Genomic DNA, 22,354 nt, shown 5'->3' on the forward strand with positions numbered 1-22,354 from the left:
AATAACAGATCTGGTCAACTTCACTATACAATCTACATTCACATCATGACCAGAGGGCAATTAGGTGATGAAACACTCGCCCGTTACCAGGCCTGCAGTAATTGGGTAAATGTATATGCAAGGTGGCTCTTGCACAACCTATCTCCATATATGGTATAATTAGTTAAATAGTCTCGCTAATCGACCGTAAGACGGACGCAGCTTCTTACCCCGATCTTGCTACGTAATAAGGTAGAGTCTGTGTGTGTGTGTACTGTGTGAGGCATCAGTCAGTGTACACATGAACATAGTACACACAGTACAGCTTATTTTATCTATAATGATAAAAGACTAATCACTGTTGGGGTACAATTCTTGCTAACTACCCCCGTACTACCTTTGTACAATGTACCTACAAGTCCTACATTGTAGTACCTGTGATAACATTATATGGTTTGGTACAAGCTATTGTACCGATAACCTAACGGCACACATTTAGGTATTTGGAATGTGGAATATCAATACTTTTGTATGCTCGGCTGAGGAGACAAAAAGACTATGCTGGATATAGACACATGTGTAAATCTGAAAATAATACGTCGTGATCGGTAAACCTATCTAAAATATTAGTTCTGAGATGACATGCGGCATTGTAGAGACACATGCTTTATACGGGGGGGGGGGGGGGGGGGGGGGGGGGGTGGGGGGGGGCCTTTATACAGACATATCTTTATTCGAGCTACAACAATTTGCAGACGTAGTTACTATTGTCCATTCTCAGTTTATTCAAGTTATATTATTATATATTATATTGTTATTATGATATTCAGCAGTCATCTTATTATTATTTATTAAAACCTTCAAAAAGACAAATTGTCTTATACATAGATTGATTCACCTCAAATGATATATAAATATCAGCCTCATATATCACAAGATTGAGAAACATCTCGAGATGCCGTTAAACTGGAACCACTCAATCGTGCCCTGTAAGTGTTTACAGTGCATTCCAGACTTCATGAGGAGGTGCCACGCTGGTTACCATGGTTACACGTGATACCTAACTACCAGTCATGTGATCTGTAATTATATAATGATACCGTAATTAGCTAATTAGACACTGTAGGATACCCGCACCATGACAACTTGTTACCATGACAACTTGTTACCGAGAATACCTGTCCACCTGCTGACCAAGTCATGCTCAGTTGAGCAATACGTTTTAGAGGGGTCGTGTTATGCAACATTTGATCACTACTACGTGGAGGAACATGTCACCTGAGTGCAGATAGGAGATTATTGCACAACATGATGATACGTAAAACTAAATACTCTGTAAGTATATAATTCCACTGCTGTCACTTTTAATCTAGTGGTAGCACTCACAAAATCAGTAAATGGTAATAACTACTACGCCCATGGTAGCACAGGTGTTTTTAAAAGTTATAACTTTCTAGTGAATTGTAGGACGGTGACCGTAAAACAGTGTTCGTATTATAAAACTCGATATTTTATTCCTCGCCTTTACTATTCGTGCATAAAATACGTTATTAATCCGCCGCTCTAAAAACTGCTGTCATTAATTTGTCGTTATTACCAGCAGTATAAGCTCCATAAATTTCTTTTCTATGACAAAAAACGGATTCGACGCTTTATTTTCCAATCTTCCCTCGAGTCGTAACTACGGAGAATGAAAAGAATTTACAGAGGAATTGAGTGATGAAAAGATTGTTTATGAGCATTAATTATACCTCATATGGAGCTGTTGTTTCCTCGTCACAAGGTTTTCATTAAGCCTTTTGACGATACATGGGTAACACAGTCGCCACACTTGTGCAATTATATGAGTTATACACATAAATACTGGTGTCGGACCAACGTATGATTTGTCTGTGAACCTACCAAATGTTTGAATTAAGGAAGTGTCCAACCTCCCTGTCAGGCAACTCTTTTGTGTCTCCAAATATTACTCTCCTTCACAGTTAAAGCACACAAGTTAACTCCCGGTGTGTACACTGTGTACTTTATACATATTATTACTGTGATATTACTGTACCGTGTGTATTTTGTGGTATCCCATGTGGCCCTGCCCTCAATTCCACATTATACATTGTTTGTAGGGTTTTAGTGTGGTGCACATTTACTATATTTATTGTGATAAGTTTGTTAATTAAGTTTTTTATGAATAATAATTACGCTAATCATGTAAATATAATTTTTTTTCTTCCTCTTTCATTGTTCGTGCTACGCCTAATTAATACTGAACTGCTAGAAAATAGTATTTGAAGTTTGAACGTTATTAACAATAAATCAGGCCTTGAGAAAATGTAATCTTTTAGATGAAAGACATGTCAAATGAGCTTTTGAACTTTTTGGGACTTCTAGTTGTCACACTGACGTGTCAGCGTCCCGTGCAATGTCACGTGGGTCACTCTTTGGTCTCTCTCGTCATTCACGTTATAATAATATGTTATTAGTCATATCAAATCTTCAGTGTGACAACTAAAAGGTAACTACAGGGTGTCTCACTCTATACCTACTAGTCTTTGTTGCTCAATCTTGTTAAACTCGGAGCTCTGTTTAGACAGTAGAGACCGCGCACGAGTAAGTGTTAACCATGATTACTACTCGCTAAGTCTATAATCATGTAAGTGTTCACAGGCAATCATACTACGTTTATTACTAATCATCTGACATTTGCCGTTACTTATGAATTATTAAATAGTTATCATTAGCGTGTTAAAGTTTCCAGTTATCATTTAAGATTTTATTTGTTGTGGGTAAGGTTCTGGACATTTTAGGACCGTAATGTCTCAGTCAATAAGAGAAATGCTTAATTTGAACCTAATTCAGTTTCTTGTAAATCACACATCAAACGAATTTGAGAAATTTTCTTTGTTCCACAACTTGGCTGTGTGGTATACTGTTATTACTGTATTGTTGAATAGTATTCTAATAGACAATAAGATGATAATCAAATACATCTCCAGAACACATTCGTACACTATCAGTAGATTTTAGCTTCTGTTTGTATTGTGTCATCTCCTGATTTCTATTAACTTACGTGTAGCAGTCAATAGTTGCACAACCCAGTGCATATGTACAGTTTTGCATTATTATTATTTTATTATTATCCGTTATCGTTATGTCTGATAATTCTTGCTTTATTTGCTGTTTTATGGATATAAGGTTGCTCAATGCTGCTAATATTATACCGATGTTGCAACTTAATGCCCTGACAACAATACTTATCACAGTCCTCTAGCTCCCTTGACATTTATCTCATCCATATTAAAACGTTCCTCACCTCATCCCCAAGTATTGTACGTCACTTTAACACGTCACTTTAACACGTGACTATAACACGTGACTTTGTTTCAGAAGAGCAGATGTACTAGAGGTAAGATCTGCGGAGTGACCATGTTGGGTGTTACCCTACTCCTGACCTCAATAGTAGTCACAGTCACAGTTTACCCCTACTTCCCCCGGTCATGTGACACAGCTACTGGTCTCCTGCCTGGTGATATTATCCCTGTGTGAGTACTCACTTATATCTTTCTTTCAGATTATAATTAACTAATTATTTACTAACTAACATCTTTATTTTTGTTCTGTGATACTGCTAAAATTGAAAGTAACTAAACTGGGAAAATATGTATCTGTACTAGATTTTAAGCTTGTCGAAATTCCCATGGCAACGGCTCAAAAACACGGAAAATTGACCTTTCGCAAGGAAAAAAGTAAGGTTGTTAGAAAAGTTTTACTGTTCATCAAGTAGTGAAAGTACTCTCTGCAATTATATGTATTGTACTCTAGTCTCTGCAATATGTATTGTACTCTAGTCTCTGCAATATGTATGTATTATATCTTGCAGATAATTCTACTTATTTATGTTTCTCACTGCATCAAATCCCATCAATTATCAGCATTTGATGCGTCGTACTACACAAAACACACGTCATACTTATACACCTATAGATATTATATAGATATTCTTGTCCTTCAGCGGTTATTATCTGTACCAGCTTTAAACTACGAAACACAATGTTTCTTGTGCTCCCTAACATTGCGCTCCCTAACATTGCGCTCCCTAACATTGCGCTCCCTAACATTGCGCTCCCTAACATTGCGCTCCCTAACATTGTGCTCCCTAACATTGCGCTCCCTAACATTGCGCTCCCTAACATTGCGCTCCCTAACATTGTGCTCCCTAACATTGCGCTCCCTAACATTGTGCTCCCTAACATTGTGCTCCCTAACATTGTGCTCCCTAACATTGTGCTCCCTAACATTGTGCTCCCTAACATTGTGCTCCCTAACATTGTGCTCCCTAACATTGTATCTTTAACTTTTTTTTAATACTTTTCAAACTACTCTAAAGTTATTAATAAATCAACAAACATCTGATCAAGTCAACGTAACATATAAATGAAACTCGTTCTTAAATAATGTAATATTATACATAATGCATTATATAATACTGCGTATCCAATAAACCGCATATTTCGATATCGTGATCTTCGCGTTTACTAAAAATACGAATAATCTTTCACGAATAATGATGTCGTGAAACTAGAGTAATAATAACTCAGAATTAAATAAAAAGATTAATCATCAACACTAATCAACACCTTCGAAATTTTGTGATCAGATGGAAAATCAACTTCACTGCTCATAATTATATCTCCCTTTCCATAATCGTGTGGTGGTATTGAGCGTACCCTGTCCCTCTCCTGGAAAGCGATCAACCTGATCACCATCAGTGTCATAAACAACAATTGTTACTGACGGTTCTATTGATGGTTTCCTCTTCTTCCTCTTCTTCTTGCAGTATATAAGCAAACCTATCGCAAGACAAAGCACTGCTAGCAGTATTGAAGCGAGTATGATAGAATAAGACTTCTTACTTATGACCTGAAGAGTTTGCTGATACACACAAGATCCGTTGCTCTGTGAGCTCCAGTCCCACATATCCCCCTCCGGACAGACACAGCTGGACTGAGTATTGTTAGCTGAGGTACCAGAAGGACATTCTGTGCATCTCAGAGCACCCCTAACACTCACTGAGCCTTGTGGGCAATTGTGACAGCTTGTTTCGTTCCAGAACATTCCAACGTTGCAAGAACAGTAGGCAGAACCAGCTGCAGACACTGTTCCTTCCGGGCAACCTAAACATGACGTCTCTCTTTCGCTATTGTATGTATTTTGTGGACACAATTCACAGGAACCACCAGTTTGATCTTCCAAATCGGGCCATTTCCATACCTGCCCTGCCACACAGCTACATGATGTATTGTTATTCAATGGTTGTGATCCTGATGGGCACCCAAAACATTGTAGAGCACCCGGTGGACTTGCAGAGTTTTCAGTACAACTCCGGCATTCAGCTCCACTCCAGAACATGCCGGCTACACAAGAACAGTGTGCTGAACCGGCCGATGAAGTGGTGGACCTGGGACAAGTGGTGCAGGAAGTCTGAATACCTGTCACTGCTTTATAAGTGTTAGACGGACACCGTTCACAGGATTCTAATCTGCGGTATTTACCCGGTGAACACTCCCTAGCACAGCCCAGAAACACATCCTCGCCGTGGTTACAGTTGTGATGAGTGTCATTGTAGCTGCATGATGTCCACTCAGGTGAGGTGCAGATGACGTCATCCAGTGTGATCTGGTAATTATGAGACGTCCACAACCGTCCAGACCTCCAGCTGCTGTTAGTGTCAAATCCCAGCAGTTTACAAATGGCAGTGGCGGAATCATTGCTGAACCCATCACGGCACACGGTGCCACCATTGTACAGCAGCATACCTTCTCGGTACTCTGTCGTTATTTCATTCTCATGGTGGTCCACTAACTTGAAAATGCAACCTGAAATATATCCCCTATAACTGCCTTACATCTGTGTATTTGTATCTTACTTAAGTAAATATTTTAAGGAAATAAGATTTGCCGACGCTTTAACCAAGAACCAATGGAACAGTTTCATTTACACTATTATACCATAATTAGGAAACATGATTTATTGGTCGGGATAACTCAAACCTTTACAAGTAAGAAACACATCTTCATCGTGAACACAATCATTTAGAGTCGTATTGAAACTGCAAGATGTCCAGTCTGTAGAGGAGCAGCTGACTTCTTCAATTGTTATAGAGTACCCTTCTTGGAGAGACGGCCAATGAGTCGTATTCGACCAGCTGCTATGTGATTTGAATCCCATAAGGTTACATATAGCAGTGGCAGCGTTACTGCCGAACCCGTCGTCACAAACTGTACCCCCGTTGTACAACAGCAGACCTTCCTGGTGTTCTGATGTTATTTCTGTTCCATATTGGTCTACCAATTTGAATTTGCAACCTGAAATAAGTCATCTTTCAAAACACATAATGCGGCTATAACGAAGGTACGATACATTTTGTTGTCTACAAAAGATGGTAGTCACATTAGTTGTTTATAGGAGGGACAGAAGCAAACATGTTGTTAAATGTACAGTGCACACTTCTTACCTCCATCTGACACCAACAAGATGATAATGGTGAGCTTTAGAAGATGCATTCTTACGATAAAGAGCAAAACAGTGAACGACTTGAGCTTACCGAAACAACCATTGTGAAAACGTTTGCGGCTACATTTTAGCCTATCTAATTTATCATTACATCTTTAAAATCATTTCTGTAAAGTCTCCCTTTCTCTTTATCAAATTTGCATAGCAGATTTAGAGAAATAGTTCACCGGGATTTACCAAATCTGACCGTTACAATGACCGCGATCTCCTGTTTGATATTTAGGAAAAGATCGTGTTTAACCTTAAACTGACTACACGAAGTTTACTGAGTAAAGAAGAAAAAGGCAGTGCTAGCTCGGTGGTCACGATAAACTGCATAATATCCAGTCTCCATTTTCCTACTTAGCGGTATTTTTCTATCTATTCACTTCATTTGGTCAACGGTCAATGCAGAAACTTACATAGCAAAGGCATTTAAAGAACAAATCCTTGACGCAATTTAACAATTATTGCAGCCTCTCAAATTGCAACAGAAGATCATAATAACTGGTAATATGTGGAATGCTGGTCAAATCCCATTCATTGCGGATTTTGCGAGTCATTCTCACCCAGAATCTCATACATTGATTTACATTGATTATACCGGTCTCCAGATGCGGCATTAGGTGTGATGAGAATTGCTGAATTGCAATTCGTAATGCCGCCAGGGCTGAACAGGTCTGTTGACGCGATCCAGCAATTAAATATGCATGACGTACAATACAATGGTTATAATATTACGTACTGACTTGCTGGAAATTTTCAACTCAATCAGCCAAGAAACGTGGAGCAGGTCTACTCTGCCTAGAGTTGGTATCGCATGTTGTAATATATGCCATGCGAGAAAGAAAAAATCGCAGTCAGAGATCCAGGGCCAGTAACTAAACAATCCTTCTTCCACCAACTGTAAATAGTTTTACATATTTATATGTAAATTTGTAAATATGTAATTTATATATGGTTTATAGACCACCTGATCGTCACATTCTTTCAGACACTATGATCTTTGGCTATATCCTGATCTTACCACCTTAACTTTCCAAGGAAAAGTTGAGATACAGATAAAGGTTTGATATTATATTTGCGGTTCTGATACATTACCAATCGTCCAAATTCGTCAGAAAGCCATAAACGGAGTAAATATAAACGGAGTAAATATCATTGGTTCCTATTTATAGTTCTATTGAATGATGAATCTTCTTTGCTTACCAATTATTGTTTAAACACTAAAGTTAATAAGAATCTAATGAGAAGAGTTTTGTGTAAAGAGTGAAATGTCCCAGGTGCTCAAAAGAACGAAATGTATCGTGTTGAACTCACTCGACCAAAACATAACGGATATTAAACTGAAGCAGAAGGACGGGACCCTGCTTATGACAGAGGACTTCTCTTTTGTATCGTAAGTATGAGCCGAGAATCCTTATTTGGGCATTATGTTGTTTGCTGTCAAAAATGTATAGCGATGGAGGAAAAGCCTAATTTAATGTAAACAAGCAAATGTCCCTAGGACCCAAAATTATTCTGATCTCAAACTTGATACATATAATTAGAAAACATATATTTATTCAACCTATAACTCGAAATTTATCTCAGAGAGCACGAGTTTCTAGTGATTCCTCTGCGAGCGAAGCTAGAGGAAGAGGATTACACACTGGTGATAGAGTACGAGGCGGAGGTGCGGCACGCCCTCAAGGGTTTCTACCGCTCTTATTACACAACCAGTTCCGGGGAGAAGAGGTAAAAATCAAATCTTTTATATTTTACTATGATTCAAATAAATGTGCATATATTGGAATCATTTGATACGCCAGTTAAACACTAAACACAGTTAACTTACTTTGTGATACTTCAGAGTTGCAGCAGTGACTCAGTTCGAGGCGTCGTACGCGCGCCACGCCTTCCCCTGCTTTGACGAGCCTCAGTATAAAGCCACATTTACCATCTCCATCGTGAGGGACACGGAGCATACAGCTCTCAGGTATTTATATATCTACATGTGGTCCATTGTATTAATATCTACTTGATAGATAGTAGTGATATTATGTACTATCTTTGTAATTTTGAATCGGGAAGGTTCCATACAGACCAACAGTCGAATCGTATTCAAAAATCAAACCCTGATACAGCTCCCTTAGTTAACAGAAAGTTTAGAATAAGCAACACAACTACCCTAACAATAACCACGCCCCAGTAACATGCCAAAGTTTAGAATAAACAACATAACCACCCTAACAATAACCACGCCCCAGTAACATGCCAAAGTTTAGAATAAACAACATAACCACCCTAACAATAACCACGCCCCAGTAACATGCCAAAGTTTAGAATAAGCAACATAACCACCCTAACAATAACCACGCCTCAGTAACATGCCAAAGTTTAGAATGAGCAACACAGCCACCCTAACAATAACCACGCCCCAGTAACATGCCAAAGTTTAGAATAAACAACATAACCACCCTAACAATAACCACGCCTCAGTAACATGCCAAAGTTTAGAATAAGCAACACAGCCACCCTAACAATAACCACGCCCCAGTAACATGCCAAAGTTTAGAATAAACAACATAACCACCCTAACAATAACCACGCCTCAGTAACATGCCGAAGTTTAGAATAAACAACATAACCACCCTAACAATAACCACGCCTCAGTAACATGCCGAAGTTCAGAATAAACAACATAACCACCCTAACAATAACCACGGCCCAGTAACATGCCAAAGTTTAGAATAAGCAACATAACCACCCTAACAATAACCACGCCCCAGTAACATGCCAAAGAACGCGACAGTAGCATACGGAGAGGGTGGTTTATTGTTGGACACGTTCGAGAAAAGTGTTAAAATGAGTACTTATTTAGTTGCTTTTATGGTTATGGACTTCACAAGTCGATCAACTACCACATCTTCTAATGTGCTGGTAAGTGGCCTGCTTTTGCATTAGTTACCAAACGTTTCTATAAACGTTTTGAGAAAGATACATTTTAGCAATAATTGTGTGGTAAATTCGGGTTATGATTTCTTTCATCAATCGTATGGTTGTTTTGTGCTATTGGAATGTGGATAATTGAAACGTTCCCCAGATACGGATCTGGTCTCGCTCGGAAACCGAACACCAGACTGAGTACGCTTTGGAATGCGCTAAGAAACTCCTGGAGTACTACGAGGGCTTATTTGGAATTCCATTCCCTCTTCCTAAACAAGGTATTTATCCCCCATTTATTACACAATTGTTACTAAACAAGGTATTTGTTACTAGTGACACTACTAGTGTTACTAGTGACACTACTAGTGACACTAGTAACACTAGTAGTGTCACTAGTAACACTACTAGTGACACTAGTAACACTAGTAACACTAGTAGTGTGAGTTAAATGTACTCATTGCAGTCTTCTGATCCTTAGATATTATCCAACAATGGAAGACCAAGTTCGGTTTTATTGGCCACTAGTTAGGAAGGTTGAGCACTTAAACTTGCTAGCTCCAGTTAACTCCATATCATAACGGTGGTGAATCGTTTCGAGCACAGTAAATTAGTGCAATCGTGTGAGACCACTAGCTAGTTCGTTATTCCCTAGGCACTACAACCTCTCTGCATTCATCTTAGCACACTAGTGTGGAAATCTCCAAATAGTTTCTGTTGCTGATGCTACAGAAACCATGTATTAAGTACAAGTCAATAATGCGACCATGTCCTCCAGATCTGGTAGCAGTGCCTGACTTTAACAGCGGTGCCATGGAGAACTGGGGGTTAATTACCTACAGAGAAACCAGTATATTGTACGACAAAAAAGAGACCAGTAACTCATTTAAAAGACGTGTTGTGAGTGTTATTGCGCACGAACTGGCCCATCAGTGGTTCGGCAATCTCGTCACTATGAAGGTACGTGGTCTATAAAACAAATTAACTGATTTAGTCTGATTTGATATCACTGTGTGGTAGTATATCTGAAGCAAGTGTCTTAGTAGAGCAGAATTTAGAGAAATCTTTATTTCAGTGGTGGAATGATCTGTGGCTAAATGAAGGGTTCGCTAGCTACATGGAGTACGTTGCCAGTGATGTGGTAAAACCTGAGATGGGCATGGTGAGTACAGAGCAATGTAGAGTTCTAATTTTGTCTTGAGTTTTAACAACTGTCTCTTTTCTCCTACTCCTAGTAAGTAAACATGATCAAATGTACCTGATTATAACGCATACCACTCAACCACTGTCTCACATTCGACACCCCACAGCAAATGTACCTACAGAAGAATGGAATGCAGCGTGCTTTAAGTGCTGACTCCTTCTCAAACTCTCACCCAATTTCAAGTGAGGCTAACAACCCAGCGTCAATTGCGGAGATGTTTGACGCTATTTCTTACAGAAAGGTTTGCTTACTGATTCTTGATACTTTAGATTCGCTCAATTATTCAGCAGATTTGTTCGATGAACCTATGAATAGTCCGAATTATGCATAACCATAGAGCGTTGCGTTCCTCTATTTGCATAACAAAGATTAAAATTCTGATATATTATTCATGGGACAGGTTTTATTATATTAGATATTATTCGAGGAACAAGAATTTTTATTTTTTGTTTCATTTATCGACATGATTCAGTGTATTTCGAGCTACACAGTCGACATCAAAAGAAAGTTTCGCCTGTATGAGTACTTAATTAAAGTAGTGGCACAAGGAGAGTGGAGACTTAATTAAGTGCTTTTTACTACATCTGGCCTAGCATTAATTAAAAGTTAAAAAAAAACGCTGGGTCCCCGCGTGTTACCGGGTTATACACCACATTGTACCTCTATTATAAGCACCATAAAGTGAAACTTTACCAAATTAGCCATCTTCTGGGTGGTGGATTACAATAAAGTTCGCCCATTAAATGTTTATTAAAAGCTTCTCCTTGCGGTTAACATGTTATGAGGAAATATTACATGTAACATATTAGGCTGGGTATAGTCTCACAGCCTCTAGGGGAAACCGGTCACTGTGGCGGAAGTCACTGCGGCGGTGTACAGTCCGGCGGAGGACGGTACAGTGGAGGCCGGTACGGCGGTACTTTCCAAAAAGGTTGGACGGAACGGCGGATCACATGACACCCACTTTACTTTGGACAGTACGGCGGCACTAGAAACTGTACCTATAAGATAGACCTAGCACTGCTAATATAACAAAATCGATTAGCTTAAAAAAGTTCTATTTTCCTCTTTGTTACTTCGAAATTAATTTTAATTAAAATTAAATTGGATAAAGTTTAACATATGAGGGACCACATGCAAAACTGGTATATCTGTTTTTGATAGTTTTGAGATAATTGTATTTTACTGATTTAAAAGATTCTATATCATGTGTAAAAAACACTTCTAAAAAATGGTATATCTGTCTATATACCATTTTTTCCCGATCCATGACTCAAAGTGCCGAAGGCACAAAAGAGTCAAGGACAAGGGTTAGCGATCGAGGTTTTTTTGTATATGGTAGCTTTGCGACCGTACCTGCGAGCGTGCGTGCCTGCGTACGTTTCGCCCACGTGTCTGCCTGCGCAAAGTTATTTTGCGCGATCATCTGATTTAACAATTGTTGGCGCGCGGTGCTGAAATGTTCAAGTACATTGTTAATTTCACCATGTACGCATCCCGCTATAGGGACTAATTGATAGCATAGTATTATTATTTTGAGTTAGTATTACTATTACTATTTTGCACAGATCCGTGTCAGGTATATGGTTAAATAGAAATATATAAATAGAAATATACACGATTTTCAAATTCAATATGGAATTATATCAACTGGGCGACGCTCGGCCTGTCACTCCGCCATATCTGCATGCTTATAAACAGCAAAGACTGGGGTCCCCAGGTGGCATTGAATATGATGAAATACTCCATCACGGATCGGGAAATTGAGCGGCCATCCACAAAAGAAAAGCGGCCACACTTCTTGTTAAAACTAGAATTGTTCCAAACTGGTATATCTCACGATATACCATTTTTTCTATACTATTAACAATAAAATAATTTAACTGAGAATGGTATATCTGAAGATATACCATTTGGGTTGGCTAAAGTCTATAAAATGTGTATTATAGATATACCGGTTTTATAGAAGATAAGTTTCTTGAAAGTGGTATATCTGCAGATATACCACTTTGTTTTCACGATTGTTAAAAGCTAAAATGGTATATTGTAACGTATACCAGTTTTGGAAAATAAAATTTCACTTTTTTTCAAAAATTTCTTCAAAATTGTTCAAAAAAAGTTCCAAAGATGCACCTTTTCACCCTGAAGACTATGTGCTACCTGCGCAAAATTGGTATAATTTCAGATATACCAGTTTTGCATGTGGTCCCTCATATATACATTGTGATTGCTAAGATCAGTTCTTGTTCCACTTTCTGGTTCGTATCAGATCGCGTCCGGTCTGCACAACGGTGGTTAAGCGAGTGCATGATGAGCTTGTTACGGTGAGATCTCATATCACTGCGCCGAGATGCAATGGGTAATAACAAGGGCATGAGAACACGTCACGAGGGATCGCATCCAGGAATCTGATCAACCGTAGCCAAGAAGAGAGGTTGCTCAGTGAAACGTAGATAATGATAGAGGCAAACAGTATATAAAGCGGATCAAAGTTGAGGAGAGTATCTCATTAGAACTACCATCTCCAGTACTGCAACACTACAACTTGAGAACAACAGCTACAACGATGTTCGATGAAGATACGGTGAAGGTGGTCAGAGGAAGAACTGCTAACAGTCAGAACCTTCTACACCGTGATTTCCGCTACTCCAAAGATGGAAAGCCGACTCTGGATGGACGACAGGCTTGGAGGTGCGTGAAGAAGAACGACAGATGCAAGGGACGACTCTACACCCTCAACGGATCCCTGGTGTCAGTCACCCAGCCTCACAACCACAGTGCCGACATAGCTGACTGCGAAGTCCGAGAAGCCCTCTCCCAAGTCCACGATCTGGCTGCGACTACGATTACTCAGAACCACAGAATCTACTGCTCCGTTACTGGCTCGCTGTCTCAGGCTGCTCGCTTCCTCCTCCCCAGTGAAAAAGCGGTGAAGAAGCAAGCTCAGAGAGCCCGCCGGAAGGAGAACCCTGTCCCTAGAGCTCCGACGAACCTGGCAGACCTTGAACTGGAGGAGGACGACTGCATGTCTCTGGCTGGCGAACCTATGCTCCAGTTTGATAACAAAGACGACGAGCTGCTCAGAAGTGTTATGTGAATTATTGATTGCTGTAACTTCTTGATAATGATTTGTGGGATTTAGATATTATTAAATCCCACAAAGTTATATTAACTTTTTGATTTTCAACAACTCAATATTCTCGATTTACATTGTCTGCAAAGCCCTGAATAAAAAAATGAACAACTAAACTAACAAGAATTATACAAAATGATAAAGAGAAAAAATTAAACTTATAATGCGAATCTAGAACAAAACTTAGAAACAAGTTGAATGTGTAAGTTCTGTCTTAGGTACAGTTAGTAGTAGTACCGCCGTACTGTCCAAAGTAAAGTGGGTGTCATGTGATCCGCCGTTCCGTCCAAACTTTTTGGAAAGTACGGTCGTACCGGCCTCCGCTGTACCGTCCTCTGCCGGACTGTACACCGCCGCAGTGACTTCCGCCACAGTGACCGGTTCCCCTAGAGGCTGTGAGACTACAATAGTAGTACAGTAGTAGTATTGCTACATAGATGATATTGTGATGCCAATCCAATTAACTAAACTATGAAATTGATATGTAATGAAAGTGTAAACCTGTCTAATTCCAGGGGGCATGTATAATACGTATGTTGAACGAAGTTTTGGGAGATAAGTTGTTCTACGAGGGTATCAACAGTTACCTCACTACATACGAGTATTCCAACGCGGAGCAAGGTCAACTCTACACCGCTATTAACGAGGTAATTAGATAATGAGTTAATGAGTAAACTATTAAATTGTTTATCGTTTGTGTACTTGTCAATTTTATAAATTCAGTGTTAATCAAGATAAGATGCCGCCTCCCCTCTCCACCTGAACAACAGATAAATTTGCTGAAAAATATCTTGATAAGTTTCACTTATTTTGGTGAATGTTCAACTGGTTTAGGTCATTTCTATTTGTGCCACATCAAAGTGAGGGAGACACTCCACATTCCACATCCACAATCCACATCAAATCCTACATGAAAGTGGGGGGCTCCTTATATTTTATATGAAACTGAAATGAAATTTGATTTTTGAGATATTCAGAGTTCAAACCCCGTCTGAGGCAGGCAGGCCAGGTCACCAAGCTGTGATTGGTACAGGATTTATCCTGGTAATTATGCTCGGAGGATATCAGTGACGCGATTCCCACTACAGTGTAAGCTGCAGTGTAGCTGTAATAGTCTACCGCCATTCGGAATGAGTGTGAACTTGCTTACCAGGCAATCATGATTTCCGCTTGGTACTCATCAGGTCTCTAAGAAAGCCAACAGTGTGCTGATATGCACTGTCATATGTACTTCCTAGAAGCAGCACACGGCCCATTTCGGACTTGCACGAGTTATAATTATATTTTAGATAAGCATTGTTTTCAAAAATCTGCCCCCGGATAATGGATTATATGTCTCTCTCTCTCTCTGTTCTGGTCAACGGTTTCTGGCCTCTTACGATAAAGAAGGAGGCCTTCTCGCCGTGCCCACAGAATGCAACTCCTGCTAGCTGCATTCCAGGACTCCCAAAGTATATACGAAATCATAAAATAATAAATATCAATGCAACAGACCTCTGGAGTCTTGAAGCTGTCACTACCTGTCTCAGAGCAAACCCACTTCGGTTGTGGTACTTCGGTGGGCAGACAAGGGACTTCCGAGCCAGGTCATCTCCTGGAATTTGTGCTATTATTAGTTTTCCTGGGAGTGGGTTATTTCCTGATGTTGTTTTCCTGAAATTGTGTTATTTCCTGGTGTTAATTCCTAGTAGTTTACCCAAAGAGATCTTCCTTGTCTAGTCTTTTTGACTGTTCCACAAACTTTATGATGTGGTTGAGTTTACTGTTGATAATTTCCTCCATTGTGAGTAGAGGTTTACCAAATATCCTCAGTCTGATAGTCATCAGCTGTACACATTCGCAGAGGAAATGTTGTGATGTTTCTGCTTCCCCTGGGCAGTGTTCGCAGTCTTGTGTCTCAAAGTTGACGTTGTTGGCCCTAGTCTGAAAGTAAGCTAGTGGGCTGTGCCCTGAAAGTAGCCATGTTAGCCATCTGAGGTGAGTTCCTGTGATATTAATATTCCTGTATTTGTATTTGTTAAGGAATAGTCCAAGAGGGATTTTCCCTTTATCACTGAGGTCGACCTGTCGGTATGCGTTGAGGTGTAGTTTGAATAGGTACTCATCGATTGCGTTGTTGATGATTCCTTCAGGTAGTGGGAGGAATGGTTCAGGTCCTATGGGGATACTGCTGGATCCCTCTCTTGCGAGTTCGTCGGCAAGTTCGTTACCGTGTACTCCTTCGTGTCCTGGGACCCACCTAAGTTCTACTCGGTGGGGGGTACCTAATGATTATATGTAACACCGCTTCCAAATTTAACATCCAATAAAATACAAATAAAGATTACCTGCTAACAATAACTTGTTAATAATAACTGAGGCAGTGCACCATAGCTGTATCTATTACATTGTTCATTATTCAGCACTAGTTCAGAAATCATTATCCACAAATCAATTATCCATCATTTATCAATTGTCCAGTGTAGAAAGCATTATTCATGCCGCTATAAATTATAATCATAGACTCAAATTATATGCCGAACGTGATCAACATTGTTCGAGGGAGATTTCCATGCGTTCATATGTGTAATATTAAGCATATTAAGTAAAAACTATAGAATGTGATGTAGGCTTATTTCAATAAATGTGTGCGAGATGTGGCAATTACTAAGTCGCTATACAGTATAGTTAAATGGAGAGCACGTTTCCTTGATTTTTGTAGGGGATTTATCGGGGATTTGACCCTTGTAGGGGATTTATGTTCCGGGGTATTTGGAACATGTTTAGATAGTTAGTACCTGTCCCAAACCATCAGAAAAATCAAGTTTCGAACTCTCAACCCACTCAGGCCACTCCCAGGGGCCACGCCCATCCCAAAATAGCTGAAATCCAGGTCAAATCAAAACTGAGAATCTTTACCCCTGTAGGGGATTTATGTTCCGGGGTATTTGGAACATGTTTAGGTGGTTTAATAGTTAGTACCTGGCCCAAATCATCAGAAAAACCAAGTTTCGACGTCTTGACCCACTCAGGCCACGCCCAGGAACAATGCGCAACAATTTGGGATGGACGGCCTGAATGGGATTGGATGTGTTAATAATTTATTCATATCTTATTGTCTATAAATACGAGCAGTTTGGTGAGACTTCTGACGGCTACCGTCGTAGATTCTACAATGATAAATATTGTAACATACGTGCGGCGTGCAAAATCCCCTACAAAATCCCCTACAAAATTCAGGGAAACGTCTTCTGAATGATTTATGTAACGCGCGATGTCTTAGATATTGAAGCGCGCACGCGCACCTGCATGGTTAATTTATTTCAATCTGTGCACTGAGTAAATGATGTGTCGACACATCGCCTGTTAAATGGCAATTAAATATACATCGATTAACTGTCGAAATTGCTGAAATGAGAAATTATCTTACAATAAATATCTATAAAATATATGTTTACCTTTTTAAATCTTCTCAGCGATGCGCGATTAAAATTAACAAATACTAACCCTTCTCATCTCTTTTTTCTCTTTAGACTGCTAAACACATGGATCAAGCAATAGACATCGGCGAGTTCATGGGAAGTTGGACGCTACAGATGGGTTACCCTATAGTTCATGTGAAACTAACTGGAGAAAACAAAGTCCAGATTTCTCAGACGAAATACAAGTTCCCCGGCGAAGTGGAGACTGAGTCCCCCCTCGGGTGAGTTAATATATCAAGGGTATATTTTCAAAACATCTGTTGATTTCGTCTAGAGTGACCTGCCGCCCGTCCACTCTCTGTAAGTAACTGTAACATAATCATCAAATTCCAGTTATAAGTGGCACATACCGTTCTGGTACCAAACAAACGAGGAAACTGGAAGCAACAACTTCCTCTGGGTATCTGAAGACTCGGTAGAGTTTGAGACAAAAGAGAACACCAAGTGGATCCTGGGAAACTCTCTAGCAAGAGGCTTCTACAGAGTCAACTACGATGCGGAGAACTGGGGCAAGATTATAGATTTACTACACAACAGTCATACAGTATTTCATGAAGTGGACAGGATGAAGATTATAGACGATTTGACGTCCATCAGCCAGTAAGTACTCAAGTTTTACTTACCACAGTGTAGTAATTGATTGTGTAGTAATTGATATAATAACATAATTATGATAGTTTGTGGTTTTGTGGAGAATAACATCACTATCACTGCGTCCAGTGAAAAGTTTTAACTTATATCTTCAACTTTACTCAGTACTATATAAGCTGTATATTTTAATCCTACAGGGTAGTAGATGATGTGGATATAACACTGGCGCTTGAAGCAAGCTTGTACTTGAGGAATGAGTTATCTCTGTACACTCTTACAGGAAGTCTTACCTCACTTTCTAGAATCATTGGTAAATATTCTCCTCACTGAGCTATTTTTTTGCTAGATGACTTCTTGTAAGATTTGAAGATTTACCGTCCTGTTTTGAATACAGTTTTAATATTTTAAAGACTAAAAGTATAGAAATTAACACTACAATTCCCAGGTAAGCTAGCGGTGCTTGAAGAGTACGGTGACGAGATCAACTCCTTCTTTCTCCACATAATGGAACCTGTCGTTAAGAGGATAGGATTGGAGCCTAAAGAAGACGATGACTTTCAAACAGGGTACGACTGGAAATTAGTGCGATTTATATTTAACTTCGAGCTATTGCGATGACGAAACAGTTTACAATTTCCTCGGCTTGATAAAACTATTTTAATTTAACTTTATCTCAGGTTGTTCCGCGGGGAGATCCTGACAGAAGTAGCTCAACACGGTTACCAGCCAGCTGTAGATTATGCACACAAGCTGTATCAAGAACACATCTCTACTGGACAACAGGTTTGTGTTACCAGTGTGTTACCAGTGTGTTACCAGTGTGTTACCAGTGTGTTACCAGCGTGTTACCAGTGTGTTACCAGTGTGTTACCAGTGTGTTACCAGTGTGTTACCAGTGTGTTACCAGTGTGTTACCAGTGTGTTACCAGTGTGTTACCAGTGTGTTACCAGTGTGTTACCAGTGTGTTACCAGTGTGTTATCAGCGTGTTACCAGTGTGTTACCAGTGCAATGTGTTACCAGTGTGTCTGTGTATTGTAGCATGTGAAGTTAGGGGTACTTTGATCAGGGGCGTGCACATGATTATTGAAAGGGGTAAGCGAGGAGTCGGCGCGAAGCGCCGGCTCCGAGACTACCGCCGCGAGCGAAGCGAGCAGCAGCAGGGGCCCGGGGGCACAGCCCCCGGAAAATTTTTAACTGAATTATATGCGAAACCAATAGGATATCAATACAGAAGGTTCAAAGCAGTTGATAACAAACTTGGTCATTAGAAATATTTTAATTTTCAAAACATTGGACAAATTAAGATTAAAGATGGCACGAATTTTAAGTTATTTCGGATATCTCCAGTCTGAAGAGTGGTAGTATGGTTGAGTGTACGCTATTTGGTACTGGATCGTGATGTCCAATGATTCTGATATAATTATAGATTATGATCGAGGTTCAATTTCTGAACTTGATCAGCATAGATGCCAATTGGCTATCATCAGTAATCTAACATTGTACTAGATCAAAGTAGATACTTTTAGCTACTCTTTCCCATATTAATCTGCCTCTCTCTAATCTCTTGACTCTTTTGAGATCGAACTGTTTCTTAATGTGTTGCCATTTCTGACTGTATTCTGGAAATATTAGCATTCATGTAAGTCATGTTATGTTTAATGTTTAATCCATTTTCAACCTTCCCAATTTCAATTGAATGCTAGTAACGTAATGACCATTAATTATGGATGATGACAGTTACAACGTTTCATTGGATCTCGAGCCTCATGGGGCACGAGCCTCATCGATTCCCACCCAGCCATGAAGAAGTAGCTACCTAGAATTGGGGCAACCATCCCATGGAAAATGTATGCAGAAGGAACGTGTACCTTACAAGACATTTTTATAACGTACGAAATGCGACGGTTTTCCCGAAATTTCGCCATATTTTCGGACCGCCAAAATTTCGGTCGTCGTAATAGAATCCGTCGCATTATTTTTAGCTTATTCCAATAATTGTGGCTTCATCGATTCATTTTGTTCTTGAAAAGTTAGTGATATGATGGTGGGACAAATAAACACAATATTCCATGATGAATTTAATGTCAAGTTATACGTTTTAAATTTACAATAAATTACATTTATGTGCTAACATAAACGTCTTATAGACTAAGTCAAGATAAACAATTTAATACCAAACTCAATAAGTGAAACTGAAAGATTCGAGCCGGACCCCTTAGAGAAAGATGAAGAAATCGTTTTATAAGTTTCATTTTGTTTCAACATGATTTTACCGATTTTTAGAAAATTTTGAATTTCCTTTGTGTCAGAAAACAAAATGATGAAAAATACCCTTATTTTCTGTGACGTCCGAAATGTGACGGTTTTTGTTCAATTTCGCCATATTTTCGGACCGCCAAAATTTCGGTCGTCGCACATTGGTCCGCCACAAAAATGTCTTGTAAGGTAACAGTCTTGTTTCACTAGTTCGAACTTAGTACATTTGTTTAAAAAATAATGCTTGTGTTTGATGTCGTTTAATTTTTTTGTGAAAATTTTTATAAAATTTTTAATACAAATATTTTGTTGCTGTAAAAAGCAATTTTCAACAAAAATTATAGGTCAACATTTCAAAAAGGGGGCGGCGACCGCCTTCATCGCCCCCCCCCCCTCCCTGGGCACGCCCCTGACTTTGATATATATATATAAAATTCGAACAATTGAAACAAATCAAATTGGCGGGCAAACGATCCGTTTCATGATATGTTTAAAACAATACCAATCATCAGGGCAGAATTATAATGCTCCTGCTTAACTGCAGACGAGCACTCTCTTAGCTTTGGGAAACCAAGCAACAACTATTTATTATATATATATTATATATATTTATGTATTTTTCATATTGTTCAGACAGTAGATGTATACGTGTAACATCATCAAATAGGTGTTTTGAGGCTAGATAGGTATCTTGAAGCTGTCGATGAGATTATCTGATGTATAATTGATCAGTGTTTTACGATATGTCGAGTCTAAGTGTAGGATGAGAGTTGGGCCATGTAGACTCCTCAGTCCTCAGTCCTCGAGTCTTCGTAATTTGAGTAATGATGTAGAGTGTAGATGATCAGTAGTAACTATACTTGAATATGAAGTAGGAGACATTGTATTGAGCTGTGCTCAATATGAATGATCCAGCGAATTGCCTAAGGAGTCAAACGACATTCGAAAGCGCGCATGGTTAATGTTATTACGCCAATAAGATAGCCCCTAGGAGACCACTGATCCCACATATTATTACCATAATAACTATACTAATGGGCACATGATCACATAATTGCTGACTGAGCGATTCCGTACAACAACCTTTCTGGTACAAATTTGTCTAAATTTCCCTAACAATGAGAGTAATGCTGAAACGCCACTTTGAGTTTCACGTCGTGGGTGGTCAGGTTTAGAACCCATATTAAACTAGCTCTATTCACCCTTCTGACGTTACTGAAACACGTTGCCCTCTCGTTTGATCTACTCATTACCTCAACTGAGTGTGGACTAAAAAGACCAAAGTATTTCTGACTTCTCTTACCATTGATGGCCCCAGAACTATGAAGTATGAACTCAACAGTTGACCTAGCAGATCCAGTCGAAATGAACGACGTATACAACCCCCACGTCAAAGATTATCCCAACATAAAATATCCTGACATGAAAACTCCCTTCGTCCCCCTCGACTATTCGCTAGGTTTCCTCCTACTCCTCTGTACCTTGATCGGTATCCCTGGCAACATCTTAGGAGTCTTCTACTTCACTTCAATGACCAAGAAAGATCGGGTCACGTTGCTTTACATAATAATTTGCAGCATTGACATCATCACTTCCTTCTCTCACTTGCCGGTTGCCATAGCAATGTTCAGGGGGAGGAAACCAGGACTGTTCAACAACTACCTGTTCTGTGCTCTCTGGGAGACAACCTTTACTATCCTACAGAAAATGTCAATATTCTTAGTCCTGCTTCTAAGCACCCTAAGGACAGTAGCAATAGTGAAGCCCTTCTATAAGATACGGATAAGAACAGTAATGGGAAGTGTGGCGGGATACCTGGTGATCCTGATCCTGATCCCAGTTCTCCAGTATAAGATTCCTCCTCTGCGGGGCGAGTTCAAGTACTCCTGGGATGGGGCCTACTGTTACTACAACTTTGAGATGAAGTTCGAGCACGCTGTGAACCTGGTCATGGTGGGACTCCCTCCCATTTTAACCTTCGTAACCCTCATGGTATCAGTTCTCAAGTTGCATTTCTCTGCTAAAAAGTCTGTAAGTCGGAGTGTCAAGGGTGATAGAAGTCCGAGAGCCAAGGTGATTCAGAAGTGGAAAGACCGAGCAAGCATAACAATAGTGATGTTCAGCAGTCTGTTTCTGGTGTGTAACCTCCCCCTTTTTGTGAACATGATGCACAACATGACCAGCAGGTTCTTCGGGGTGAAGTATCCAGGGGTTTACTTTGGTACTCGCTTCATGTTCTGGTACTCCTGGCACATTG

The 22,354-nt window shown here is 39.7% G+C and overlaps 1 protein-coding gene across 1 annotated transcript in view; it reads left to right on the forward strand.

Annotated features, from left to right (window-relative positions):
* The window catches only part of LOC134826575 (endoplasmic reticulum aminopeptidase 1-like), a 34,259-nt gene that overhangs the window by 428 nt on the left and 11,477 nt on the right, over positions 1-22,354 (forward strand). The window contains exons 2-17 of the mRNA XM_063838998.1: positions 3,361-3,515; positions 7,520-7,592; positions 7,809-7,924; positions 8,119-8,262; positions 8,378-8,503; positions 9,297-9,447; positions 9,611-9,731; positions 10,229-10,410; positions 10,526-10,612; positions 10,761-10,895; positions 14,303-14,434; positions 17,300-17,469; positions 17,582-17,848; positions 18,037-18,149; positions 18,285-18,405; positions 18,517-18,622. Of these exons, the coding sequence (XP_063695068.1) occupies positions 3,361-3,515; positions 7,520-7,592; positions 7,809-7,924; positions 8,119-8,262; positions 8,378-8,503; positions 9,297-9,447; positions 9,611-9,731; positions 10,229-10,410; positions 10,526-10,612; positions 10,761-10,895; positions 14,303-14,434; positions 17,300-17,469; positions 17,582-17,848; positions 18,037-18,149; positions 18,285-18,405; positions 18,517-18,622 (2,199 nt within the window). The remainder of the gene's footprint in view (positions 1-3,360; positions 3,516-7,519; positions 7,593-7,808; positions 7,925-8,118; positions 8,263-8,377; positions 8,504-9,296; positions 9,448-9,610; positions 9,732-10,228; positions 10,411-10,525; positions 10,613-10,760; positions 10,896-14,302; positions 14,435-17,299; positions 17,470-17,581; positions 17,849-18,036; positions 18,150-18,284; positions 18,406-18,516; positions 18,623-22,354) is intronic.

This window comes from Bolinopsis microptera, chromosome 2 (genome assembly GCF_026151205.1).
Source record: "Bolinopsis microptera isolate Bmic1 chromosome 2, MBARI_Bmic_1.0, whole genome shotgun sequence".
Lineage (NCBI taxonomy): Eukaryota > Metazoa > Ctenophora > Tentaculata > Lobata > Bolinopsidae > Bolinopsis > Bolinopsis microptera.